At 35.2% G+C, this 14,465-nt stretch overlaps 1 protein-coding gene across 2 annotated transcripts in view; it reads right to left on the reverse strand.

Annotated features, from left to right (window-relative positions):
* The window catches only part of SPATA17 (spermatogenesis associated 17), a 287,476-nt gene that overhangs the window by 143,065 nt on the left and 129,946 nt on the right, over positions 1–14,465 (reverse strand). For both annotated transcript variants that reach the window (XM_053606767.1, XM_053606768.1), the window contains exon 6: positions 3,222–3,345. In XM_053606767.1, coding sequence (XP_053462742.1) covers positions 3,222–3,345 — 124 coding nt within the window. The remainder of the gene's footprint in view (positions 1–3,221; positions 3,346–14,465) is intronic.

Raw genomic sequence — 14,465 nt, forward strand, 5'->3', positions numbered from 1 at the left:
ATTACTACCAATATATATATACTGAAGTGTTTTTCAGTCCTCCAGTCTTCCTTGGGTTAGGGTAAGTGTTTAAAGATTTGATTAAAATAAAACAAAATGTAAATTGTTTCAACAAAATGACAAGTACAAACAGTTGTCAATATCAGTGAGACCACCTATATGAGCTGTAGTGAAAAGTCAGCATTTTCCTTCTACTAAAACAAATTGTTTGACATTAGTCTGAAATTAGGTAGAGCTCTCCTTGTAGTTAAGGATCATATAATACATACACACACACACACACACACACACTAAAGTACTAGTGTAGTGCCAATAGATGGTAGGTACTGAAAAATATTATTGGGAGTAATTACCTACCAACAATATTTATTTTATTTGAGATAAATTTAAGTTAAATTTTATATTCACTCTATTTATTAAATCTTAGTGTTGCAAACTTTTGTTTAGATGGAGGTAGTTTATAATTGTGACTTACAATATCCACTTTAAAACTTTTCATAACATGATGCAAAATATTGATTTAAAGCTAAATAAAGCAAATATAGTGGGATATAAGGAATAAAACATAAGAACATTCTAGTACCATCTCGTCAGTGTAACTAATCCTTTGAACAAAATGAAGAGATGACACCAAGAGGATACCACTATTCTATTTTATCACCAAAAAAAGAGTTTGCCTTGGAAACAAATGTGTCTCCATAGGTTCAAAGGGTTGTCTTTTCATCTCTAGGTAACCGAGGATCAAATATTTAGATTTCTGTAACAAAGTATACCAATTTGCCAGATCTAAATTAAAATCCCTGAAATTTTCATAATAATCACCTCCAAGGGAGATGATTTGAGAACATAATTTCATCTTTATTGCCCTTGGGTCTGTTAAACCAGGTGTAAAACCGGGAGGAGCACAAGTAAAACTGATTTTCACTAATAACTAAAAGGAAAGCAAAGAAAAGAAGTGAGAAAATTAATGGTTCCAATTGGTAAGACAAATAGAAGTATAGAACCTTAGTTTATCCTTGACAAGTTAAATTCTAATGATTGTTATCATCTTCTGTAATGCCAACCCTCTAAGGCCTGGCATTATAATAAATATATTAAATCCTCATAACATTCTTTTAAGGAGGGCTTCATTTATCACACATGTACAGAGTGAAAAACTTATAAAACTCCAGGTAATCTCCTAATATCTTGCCCTAAATGGGAGAACTGGGATGCCAACTCAGCTCTGATGACAATGCCCAGGCATTTTTCACTGTACCATAGTCCCTCAAAAACAATCATTTTATTGGATTCCAGGGAGTTCTGGAGACTGAGGATCACTAAACAAAAATTGACCTACATTGATATTAATAACAGCCTACATGGCATAGAAGAAGGAGAAAAATAGAATGGAGTATTGAACACACTGGTAATATTTGAAAATCCATTAAGGTCAATAAATCAAGTCCTTGGTCAGATTTGTGAAATTATTTTTCAAACAAGGTGATTAATTTAAAAACTGAAATGAAATCAAAATAGTTAAATAATACATGTAAAATCTCTATCATACTATCTTGACACATGGTAAGCGCTCCATGGATATTTGCTATTATATTACTTTTATTAGTAAAACAACCAAGTCTTTATGGACTTTCTAGATCATTCCACTACATATTCAATATCTCAATAACCTTGGGTGAAACAGGATTAACAAATGTTTCAGGTAAAACTAATTTCACCATTTAAAAAATTGTTTTCCTATTACACTACCCATTACAACTATAAATAGCACAATTCGAACTCAAGTTTAGAAAGATTTGAAAGTTAAAGAGGATTCAGAATTATCAGAATTAACAATTGTATCCTAAGAAATTCAATATTATCAGATTTAAAGAATTAAGGGTATTATTAGCACCCTTAGTTCAATCAAAATTAAAATTACTGATAGCTAAAGTTGAAAAAACATTTCACCAAAAGGAATTCTTGATATGAAATTCTACAGAAAAATGTAGCACATCCAATCATAGCACTAGAATTTTCACTCTTTTATGGATTTTATAATAAAAGTTATCATATTTTGACTATTTTAAAAATCATCTTTGAATGACTGGCCTAAGTATTTAGAGTCTAAAGACTTCAAATATTGAGATCTATTTTTTTAGATCTCCAAATAGATTGAGATCTGTTTGTAAATCAGTATACAATAGCTCTGAGTTTCTTTACCTGTTAAATAAAGATAGCTCAGTCATGCAAATTCAAGTAAATATACAGATAGTCATCATTATCAAAAAGTATTGGTATTTAGACAATCAAGTAGAAGCTAAAGGTACAGGAAGATTTATGTTCCAAATGGACAGTGGACATGGCCAGCCCAGGACTTAATGTGTTTTTGAAATTGGATGTCTCTAAGGATGACATTCAGTCTTGGGCCTAACTCTCCACCACCAAGACTTGACCTGGCCATTCTTGGACACATAGGAATATGTGATCTGGTCAGAACTATGACATTGGACTTGAAAGTCTATGAGAAAAAAGTAAAATCCAGAAACTGCTAATTTTTAGAGTAGAACTCAAGTAACAAAATACATTTCAACACCCTAAACTCATGATTTTTTTAAACCACATTTCTTTTTGAGCTGCACACTGTCCTTTACATGCATTCTTTCTTAGTAATCAGGCCAAAATCTGAGGTATTGAAATTTTAGCAAGTATACGAAAATAAATTTCCAAGTATCGCAAATTGCACATTTATATTTCCATAGGAAGATCTAAGTGCTGAAGCAATTTTGTTAAAAGCTTTACCTGAAAACTTGCATCAAAATACGAAAGTGTGGAAGAATGATTTTCATCTCAACATTAGGCCAATTGAAAGAGAAAACACAAAAGCCACTGCTCGGCTTACTAATGTGTTAGTTTGTGATCAATTCACAACACAACAATAAAGCTCTGAGAATGAGTTTTGAAAGTGAGGTTGTGCCCTTTGAAGTGTGTTATCACTGTGTCAGATCACACTGCTGACGTGGCCCTTGCTGCCACCCTTGGAGCGCTGCCTCTGGGAAGCTGCTGTCACAGACGAGTCATGGTGCCTGCGTGCACCTACACAGACGCACGAAATTGAACTCGAAGTAGTGTCATTGTGATATCTTTTCAACAAGTCATGTCCCATTCAGCCTGCTAGTTTATCTCTGTCACGCTAGAGGCCCAAGTGGCTTCCAGGAGCTGTCAGGGACAGGTAGACCAACCTGCTTTGTGCTGAGGAGGTAATGCATCTTTCGAGCTTGGTAATCTCTTTTCTTCTCTTCCCTCTCCAGGTTAGCCTTTTTCTCTTCTCTTTCTTTCATTTCTGCAAACTCCTCCAGTGCCTCCCTGCATCAAAGCCATCTACAGTTATTTGTGATACTGTTTGTTAACATTTTAATTCATTCCCTGGTTATAAGTTAATTGTTCAAGGGGCAACCATCATCCACATCCATCAAAATCAGTGGTGTATCTATCTTAACTGCATTTCCTACATGAATCTTAGCAATCTTTCAAAAGCATTTGAGTGATTTTTCGGGGATTAAGTTTTTAAAATCAAATGCCTATTATTATAATTACTTCAAAGCTAAGGAAATGCTCAGATAAAACACAAAGTGACACTATAATACATTAACAGTTTCTTTGCCTGAAGATTAGATGTTTTGCATATGGTTTCATAACAGGAAAGCATCCAAGCTACTGATTTCCTTTATTTTTGGTTTTGTATTTACAGATCTTTAATCATTTACTTTTCATACTAACTAATGGAGTAATTTTAAAAGTGTGACAGGTTTTATTCACATACTTAATTTATTTTGGATTCCTGTTAACAGTTCAAGTAACACAGGTGAGATTATGTACATTACCCTGCACTTGAAAGGTTGGCCTTTTAAAAAATTATATAGATAATGAGAATAAAAGTTAAATTAAGTGAGTTCAAGAATTTTCTGAGTGTAATGAATTTCATTAAAATAATGAAACTTTTCAGCATTTATAAAAGAAATTTAAACAAAAATAATACTATGTGAAAACAGCAACTAAGCAGAATAAGATGTTAGCACATACGGGAAAATAACTAAATTCTTTATTTTCTTAGGAAAAATGTAAGTATTCATGTTAACATAATGCTTTGAAATTGTACCATACTTCACTTTTAAAAGTAGATATGCAACTAACATAAGGTTTTATAAGTAAAATTCTAAGTATATCATCTGATCATTTTCCTCAAGACATCACAGAAAAATAGAAGAAAAAAATTCCAAAACTAAAAAAGATTCTCCTTTCTACTTCAATGTCCAGAAATATTTTTGTTGCAGTTTTCTGTCAAAGGCTACTGATACAATACTTCATACAAGGTTACTTACGAAACACACGGACGTTTAGAAATCACCAAGCAATGCTACTGCAGCAGAGCAATTTTTTTCAACATAAGATTAAATTGCAAAATAAATGAATTACTTGGAGTGGCATGGCCCCCATTTTGCCACCCTTCTCTTGAAAATTGCTTATTAATATGAAAAAAGGAGTCAGAAAATAGCCTGTTTTACTTTATGCATAGTATTTTGGGGGCTTCTGAGCCCACAGAGCTGGACTAGCTGCACATTTAGATTATGTTGGCAAGCTGGTACAATGACCTTTCTGACCTGCATCTCAAGGCTATTATTAATCGCTAAGTAACCTGGTAAAGCCAAACAAATTTGTTTCCATTGAAAGGATCTCTATCTGTGTCTGAGAATTTGTTCTGTACCAAACAAATCTCATTAACTGTGTCCACTTTTTACAAAGAACCAGGAGTTAGAGGGATTGGTGACCTTTCTTTGTTCTTAAGGTACAAATTTCAAGGCAGTCACATATGAATTTTTGAGAATTTGTACCGGAAAAAATCACATATTACATAAAAAGTGAATACATTATTAATTTTAATATTTACTATTGATTTTATGGAGAAAAATGAATATTTCTTCTATATTTATTCTTATAAACCTCTAAGATAATTTAAAATAACCAGAGAACTGCTACTATACAGGTATTTACTGAGAAATGCATGTATCTAATTTTATATTTCTCTAAAGAGAAGTAATTTTCTAAGCAAATATAAAAATAAAGAAATACATCTGTAAAGAAGTTTGTGCTCTAGAAATGATTTAATGTATATGAAGAGATCTTACATGAGAAGAAATGTCTAATGTAATTGAAAATATATATGAATGGGTGAAGGGCAAAGAAGTACACAGAACTCGGCTACAAAAGAAAAAGTCTAAGTTACGTGAGGTAGTAAAAACAGTCCATCTTCAGTATATGGAAATGTGAAATAAAAACCCTGTGAATTTAGGGGACATTGCAAGGATAGATAAAACTGGGAGATATGGAAAAAAATGTTAGCTTCCAGTATATAAAGAAAACACACAGGAAAAACTAGAGCAACTATCTGGAATAATCTCAAAACACAAAGATGGTTAATTTAATAAATTCACACAATTATTGAAAAAAAATCAGTTCTTAAGTTCTTAATTGATATTGTAATACCTGAGAATGTGCAGATATATATTGAACAACACAATTATGTTTATGTCAAATATTCCTTGTTAAATCAAGTAGGAAAAGCTGAATAAATTATTTCCTCTTGATATAGAAGTTTTCCTTACATCAATAGGGATCATACAACTCATTGTGAAGTACATAATTAAAATTATGATTCTACTAAAATTAAAAAGTATGCAAACCATTCTAAATAGGATTTCCTACAAAGTTATAAAAATTGCCTATTGTTTTAATCTAGAGATTTTTAAAATTCAGTGTGTTTAAAACACTTAAATGGGGTATTTTCTAATATGTTTTTTTACTGACAAATGCATTTTCTCATTTCTATCCTCAGAAGAAAGAATCTTGTGGTATATATGCTATAGCTCTTAGCAGTACCCATTTTTACAAATATGGAAACACATAAAGAGATTAAATGACCTATTCTGAAAAATAAATAATTTAATGGCAGATGAAATCAGAATCCCTAAATCTGCAGATTTTCTAACTCCAGGCCAAGCTGTCGTCATCCTAACAAAAGAAATATTATGCAGAAGTTATTTTTTATTGAATTAGCCATGCATATTTTCTTTTATCTTTCTAACCTGCTTTCTACCACATAAATAAACTTGGATAAGTCTTAAGACTTTCTGCATCATTTTCATTATCTATAAAACACTTTGTTATATTAGTTTTAAAATAAGGATAAAAATAACTAAAACTTTTGTAAAGTTTGACATATTTGAATATATTTTGCTAATGGTATGTACAGTGATGAGATATTCACCTTTTTCAATCTAATAATGATAGCAATAATAACAATAATAATAGCCACTGGGAGGCAATATAGTAGAGTGGTAAACAGCATAGACCCTGAAATAACACTTGGTTATAAAAGCTCTGCTGTGCTCCTTGTTAGCTGTTTCATCTTTGAACTTCAATATCATCCTCTGTAAAATGTAAATATGTTAATATTAGTATCTTCCTTGTCAAGCTATTGTGAGGATCAAATAATCTAAATGATGTAAAGTAGTCAGAGTAGTGGCTGACACATAGCCAGGTGCTATGTAAATGTTAGCTACTTAGTGAATGCTTGCTCTGCGCCAGGTACTAGGCTACTAGCTTTATCTACTCAACTGGATCTTTTATGCTGTCTCTAATTCTCTTGATGGTCTCCTCCCTTCTCTCTTCTGGTAGATCCACTTTGTGGATAGAATTCTGCAAGGCAGAGCATTGAATCTGCTTTCTAAAAGGTATGGGGGATGGGGTAAACTTTGGAAATGGGAGACAGAAGAGAGCTATGTAAATAAATTTCTCCTTTCCTCTGTCATACAGATGCTGCTCCGAGGAGTGGTTTCTCCTTGCAAATCTGGAGCAAACTTCTGTGGCTAAAAACAACAAGCATGTCTTTGCTGTGTGTTGCATCACCATGGGCCTCTCTGTGAGGCAGTGGCCAGGGCTGCAGGAGCTCATCATATGTCATTCTTCCCTATATAGGCCCATGATACCTAGGTGTCCAGTTCCTAGGAGTGTTGCATGCTGACTGCTCACAACTATATTTCCTTGGGAAAGATCAGCTGCTCTGCCCCAGGTTTTGCCACCTTCCCCCTGAACTTGCATCCAATGACTGGAAATCATGGGAGTACATTGGCCCAGAGCCTTTGTCTCAGTTTGGGATCAATTTAAAGGCCATCCAACCCCCAGAGCTTATTAAGATTGGCTGAAACCTCTATGAAGTTCAACTTTTCCCTTGCCCTCCTTTCTGCCTTCCCTCAGAGACATTATTACCAAAAGTGGTCCCCAGTAAGATTCAGGCACCAAATCACTGCCTCATAGTTCTCCTTCCATCTATGACACTGGGAGGATCTTAAACCATCGAAATAGAGTATCAGCACCATCATACTTAGTTTATGCTCCATCTTCAAGAGGTTCCTGACTAGGACATATACCTATCGTGCCTCATTTAATATTAATACTTTCATAGACTTGTGCATGTTACCACCCTCACTTTATAGATCAGGAAATGAGAGTCAGAGATTAAATCTCTGCCCAAACTCCCACCACCAGAAAATGGGACAGTTGGAATTTGATTCCAGGCTTGATTCCAAAGTCCATGCCTATAACCACAACACTCTACTCATATCATATATTTTGCCCAACTCTAGTATTTTATTTAGATATCAACAAGATTTTTTTTCTGAGAAAATATTAAATACAGTATTACTTATATTGTTCTTCCAAAGGACAAAGAAGAAGCACAAACAGCTGCCTTGATTTGGAATAACTCAAATAAACTATCCACTACTCCTTCATCATCAAATCTTAAAGTTATAACCAGGTGGCCATAGGATATATCAACTTTTGAATTTCTAGGCACAAATCTCTCTTTCCTAAAATATGCTTTCTAGTCAGGTAATGTAATCTCATGCCTGTAATCCTAGCACTCTGGGAAGTTGAGACAGGTGGACTGCCTGAGCTCACAGGTTCAAGACCAGCTTGAGCCAGAGTAAGACCAGCTTGAGCCGTCTCTAAAAATAGCCAGGCATTGTGGTGGGCACCTGTAGCCCCAGCTGCCTAAGGCAAGAGAATCTCTTGAGCCCAGAATTTGAGGTTGCTGTGAGCTATGACACCAAGGCACTCTACTGAGGGCAACAAAGTAAGACTGTCTCATATATATGTTTTTTTGAGTAAGTAAACAATGCTAATGTACATTATACTAAGATATAAAAACAGACAAACACAAAAGATGCTTGAAAGCGATTTGGCCCAACACAACAATGAAAACGTATAAAGACTTTCAGGATCAGCCTTTGCTTCTCTCTCTTTCTCCCTTGATCACGCTGTCTTCTGAGATCACTACACTTCAGTCACAATGGCTATTTCCTTTCCTAGCAAATCATGTATGTCTATCTCAGGACCTTCATTTATATTGTATTTTCTGCCTTGAATTTCCTTTACAGTAATTTGAATTCTCCTCCCATTCTTCTTCCTACTCATAACACTGCAGATTAGATTTTCCTGCATATAATCTAAAATTTACAATCATACATTTATGAATAAATTTTTACATTTCATTTCCCCACTACACTGCAAAATGTATGTGTATGTTGTACTTATCTATTTGAAAAATAAGCAGATTTTTAAAAATATTTGCTGGCTTGACACCTATAGCTCAGCAGCCAGGGCGCCAGCCACATACACCGGAGCTGGCGGGTTCGAACCCAGCCCAGGCCTGCCAAACAACAATGACAATTACAACAAAAAAATAGCTGGGCATTGTGGCAGGCACTTGTAGTCCCAGCTACTTGGGAGGCTGAGGCAAGAGAATCGCTGAAGCCCAAGAGTTTGAGGTTGCTGTGAGCTTTGATGCCACAGCACTCTACTGAGGGTGACATAGAGAGACTCTGTCTCAAAAAATATATATATAATAAATAAATAAAAATATTGCTACCTCCATATAAGTATTTAAATTTATGTATATGATGATGACAGAAACTAGAAAGATGTGACTGAAAAAGCAAGTACATTATTCTGCTCGATCCTGAGATCTAATGAAAGGTTAACAATTACTTTCTATCACCCAATAATTCATATTTTATTTCACTGCCCATTTTTTCCTCTTATCACAATGACTTTTCTATTTAAATCGTTTCTTAATTTTGCCTAACATTTGGGCCAATAGAAAAATAATATATTTCCATAAATATTTTTTGAGGAAAAAAACACTCTGTGCAAAATTAAATAATTTTCACAAAGCAATCATAGTTATAAGATGAAAAATACCTGAACTCATAATTATAATATGTAGTAGTCACATATACTATTATAATATGCAGCGTTTTATATACACTATATCAATGACAGAATTATACTCAGTTCAACATTTGTTTAGTGTACTCTTTAAATACTTTATTCACCATAATAAAAATTATTAAGAAGATGGACACCTGTGCTATTCAGAAAAGGCTTCATATTTGAGTAGTTTTACTTTTCTTGTTCATTTCAAAACATAGTATTAAAAACAGAATCTGTGTTTATATTTGCTTGTCTCTCTGTAAGTCTAGAAAAAAACATAAAAACCCAGAAATCTCCACTGTTTCCTCTAAAAAGGCTTCATAAATCTCCTTAACAATGATGCACCGTTAGCTGTTCCCACTCCCATAATCCTTTAGTTCCCTTTTCTGTGTCTATTACGCGCTGGGAGATACAGTATAGCCCTACGCATGCGCGCTTCTACTTCCCGCACGCCCCCTACTCAGGGCTAAGTCCCTCCATGGACCGAATGTTGGAGTCTGCGAAATTCTTATGTTGAAGCCTAAATCCCCAATGTGGTAGTATTTAGAGGTAAGGTGTTTGGGATGTGATTAAACCATGCGTACAAAGCCCTCATTGAATGGGATTGGTGCCATTATAAGGAGAGACGTGAGAAAGATGCTCTAACTCTCTTTGCCGAGTGAAAACACAATGAGAAGATGGCTGTGGACAAACCAGGAAGGGTGCCCTCACCGGACAACGCATCTGCTGGCACCTTAATCTTGGACTTTCCAGTCTTCAGAACTGTGACAAATACATTTCTGTTGTTTAAGCCATACATTCTCTGGTGTTCTGTCACAGCAACTCAAACTAAGACAGGTTCTGAAGGTCGGAAATAAGGTTTGTTTCCAAAACACTTGGCCTAATACCTAGTGTGAACTCAGTGCTACCATCCTTTATAACTATTTCTCAGCTGATTAGTGTATTTCATTACTTCTGATGGTTTAATTAGGACTGAGAAAAAGTCACATTGAGAAAAGTCTGTACTGAGATGTGGGGCAGAACCAGGCTTCTCCTTGCCCAGGACAGCAATTCTCAAAGTGTGGTCCCTGGTCCACCAGCTTCTTCACCTTCAGCTATTAGAAAATGCACATTCCCAGGTCCTACCGCAGACTGGCACAATCAGAATTCTCAATCAGAGGCCATGTCCTGCCTGCCAGAGTTTAAGAAGCACTAGTGTGCAGCAATGAAAAATGTCAGCTCTGCTGAAGGATTAAGATGATTCAATTCTATTTGTTAGAATGACATTACGAAGAGATACAATTATATTTTAGTTAATAACTTAATGTGGACATCACCACATTAGCTAAAGCACCATGAAGAACTACAAAGAAGATAGGATTGGACATTACAATAATTTCATAAAAATCGTAATTTTTGACAGAGAAATAAATGAGATTGCATTACATGTAACGAATTGAGACTGCATTACAAGCACAAATTCTAAAAACTTCAATGGGAACTGCTAATACTACATAGTTTTCTCTACTAGAAACAAAATGCCATCCTCTGTACCATCTTTAAGAAAAAATAAAATTCCAAAGAAACAAATTTAAACTACTCTTTACTGTCCTTACTCCGTTTTGATGACAAGTCAGTGTGTGTGTCTGCTATAAGATGTCTTCAAAATAAAAATTGCCAACTAGTGTTAGTTTCTGCTGTGTTATATTTGACATAAAAGTATTTTAGTTAAATTTATTGAATGTATTTAAATTTCATATCTAACAATTTCTTGCTCTTAATATGTCCCTGTAAATTCAACCAATAACTAGACAAAAAAAAAGTTAAATCTAAAATACAAGTAAAACATTTATAGTCTATTCTTAATAGTTTTGAAATGTACCATTACATTATGCACACTAGGTGAGGTCCCACCAAATACCCTCTGTCCTCCCGGCCTATCCCCCTTTCCTCTTCCCTCCTTCTTTCCGGACTATAGTTATGTTTTACCATTTGTATGAATGTGTAGGTGATTATATATTGATTTCATAGTAGTGTTGAGGACATTGGACACTTTTTTCCCCATTCTTGAGATACTTTACTAAGAAGAATATGTTTCAGCTTCATCCAGGTAAACATAAAAGATGTGACATTTCCATCTTTTTTTATGGCTGCATAGTATTCCATAGTGTACGTATACCATAATTTGTTGATCCATTCATGAGTCTGTGGGCACTTGGGCTGCTTCCGTGTCTTGGAAATTATGAATTGGGCTGCAATAAACATTATGGTGCAAATTACTTTGTTGTAAAATGATTTTTGATCATCTGGGTGTATACCCCGTAGAGGAATTGCAGGATCGAACGGTAGGTCTACATTTAGTTCCTGGAGCATTCTCCAAACTTCTTTCCAAAAAGGTCATATTAGCTTGCATTCCCACTAGCAGTGTAGAGTGTTCCCTTTTCTTTGCATCCACACCAACATCTGTAGTTTTGGGGATTTTGTGATGTGGTCTAATCTTACTGGAGTTAGATGATATCTCAAAGTGATTTTGATTCGCATTTCTCTGGTGCTCAAAGATGAGCATTTTTTCATGTGTTTGTAGGCCATGCACCTGTCTTCTTCAGAGAAGTTTCTGTTCAAGCCTCTTGCCATAGAAATGGGGTTGTTTTTTCTTTTCTTGCTGATTAGTTTGAGTTCTCTGTGGATTCTACTTATCAGACCTTTGTTGGACGCACTACCTGCAAAAATCTTCTCCCATTCTGAAGGCTATCTGTTCGCTTGACTTACAGTGAGTGCTGTTGGCTGCCAGAAGCTTTTTAGTTTGATCATATCCCAGTAATACATTTTTGGTGTTGTTTCAATTGCCCAGGGTAGTCCTCTTCATAAAATATTCTCCCAGGCCGATTTAGTCAAGCGTTTTCCCTGCACTCTCTTCCAGTATTTTTATCATTTCATGCCTTAATTTTAAATCTTTTATCCAATGAGAATCAATTTTTGTTAATGGTGAAAGGTGGGGGTCTAGTTTTGTCTTACCACAACAAATAAGTAAGCGAGGTAATGGTTATATTAATCAGTTCTATGTAAGCATTCCACATTGTATATCAAATCGGTACATTGTTCCCCATAAATGCATCAATGTACACACTTATGATTTAATAAAGGAAATAAATAATAAAATACAAGTAAAAAAATGAACCACAATAAAGCCAATTATATGCCTGAACTGTATTTGACAACCAAAAATATTTTCAGAGTAATAAAACCATGAATAGATTATGTGTTAAGTTATTATGATACCTAAAATACTTCAATTAGAAACAAAACATTCACTTTTAAGACAGTCAAACTACTTAAACCACTTATATCTACTTTATTTTGATACCTGGTTACCTATTTCCTGAATCTATTTGACAGGTGTTGCAAATTTCTTTTTTTTCTTTTTTGTAGAGACAGAGTTTCACTTTATTGCCCTCGGTAGAGTGCCGTGGCATCACACAGCTCACAGCAACCTCCAACTCCTGGGCTTAGGCGATTCTCCTGCCTCAGCCTCCCGAGTAGCTGGGACTACAGGCGCCCGCCACAACGCCCGGCTATTTTTTTGTTGCAGTTGGGCCGGGGCTGGGTTTGAACACGCCACCCTCGGTATATGGGGCTGGCGCCCTGCTCACTGAGCCACAGGTGTTGCAAATTTCACTAGGGCAGCCCTTCACAAAGGGAAACAGTTTAAGCATTCTGTAGCACACAGTCATTAACTTGAGCACTCACATTGCTCTGAGTATTCATACTTCTCTCTGAAACCAAGCCTTGAGACATTTTGGAAACATTTGGAAAGACCTTCTCATTTAAAAAAAAAGCATTTTTTCATGTGTCTGTAGGCCATGCGCCTGTCTTCTTCAAAGAAGCTTCTGTGTTCATGTCTCTTGCCCACAATGAAATGAGATCACTTTTTTTTCTTAGTAATAAGTTTGCGTTCTCTGTGGATTCTGGTTATTAGACCTTTGTCGGAAATATGACTTGCAAAAATCCTCTCCCATTCTGAGAGCTGTCTATTTGCTTTACTTAGTGTGTTCTTGGCAGTGCAGAAGCTTTTTAATTTGATCAGATCCCAGTAATGTATTTTTGATGTTGCTTCAATTGCCCGGGGTGTCCTCCTCATAAAGTATTCTCCCAGGCCTATTTTTTCAAGCATTTCTCCTGCACTCTCTCTAAGAATTTTTATAGTTTCATGTCTTAAGTTTAAGTCCTTTAACAAGTGAGAGTTAATTTTTGTTATAGGAGAAAGGTGTGGGTCCATTTTCAGTCTTTTACAGGTCGCCAGCCAATTCATCCAGCACCATTTATTGAATAGGGAATCTTTCAATGTATATTTTTAATAGGCTTATCAAAAATCAAATTATGATAAGTGTCTGGGTCCACTTCTTGGTCTTCAATTCTGTTCTATACATCTACCTCTCTATTTTTCTGCCAGTACCATGCTGTTTTGATCACTATTGATTTATAGTATAGTCCAAAGTCTGGAAGCGTGATTCCTCCCAATTTGTTTTTATTTCTGAGTAATTTATTGGCTATTTAAGGTTTTTTTCTGTTTCCATATAAAACAAGTACTAATTTTTCCAGGTCTTTAAAGTATGACAGAGGTGCTTTAATAGGGATTGCATTAAATCTGTAGATTGCTTTTAGGTAGTACAGACATTTTAACAATGTTGATTCTTCCCAGCCATGATGAGCATGGTATATTTTTCCATTTGTTAACATCTTCAGCTATTTCTTTTCTCAGAGTTTCATAGTTCTTTTTATAGAGATCTTTCACATCCTTAGTTAGATACATTCCCAGATATTTCATCTTCTTTGGCATTATTGTAAAGGGAATAGAGTCCTTGATTGTTTTTTCCCCTTGACTATTATTGGTATATATAAAGGCTACCGATTTGTGAATGAAAAAAATGCTCATCATCTTTAATCATCAGAGAAATGCAAACCAAAACTACTCCGAGATACCATCTAACTCCAGTAAGAGTAGCCCACATCAAAAAATCCCCAAACTACAGATGTTGGCATGGATGTGGAGAAAAGGGAACACTTCTGCATTGCTAGTGGGAATGCTCCTTTCGGAAGGAAGTTTGGAGAACACTCAGGGATCTAAATGTAGACTGCTGTTTGATCCTGCAATTCTTCTTCTAGGTGAATATCCA

The sequence above is a fragment of the Nycticebus coucang genome, chromosome 10 (genome assembly GCF_027406575.1).
Source record: "Nycticebus coucang isolate mNycCou1 chromosome 10, mNycCou1.pri, whole genome shotgun sequence".
NCBI classification, from domain to species: Eukaryota; Metazoa; Chordata; class Mammalia; order Primates; family Lorisidae; genus Nycticebus; species Nycticebus coucang.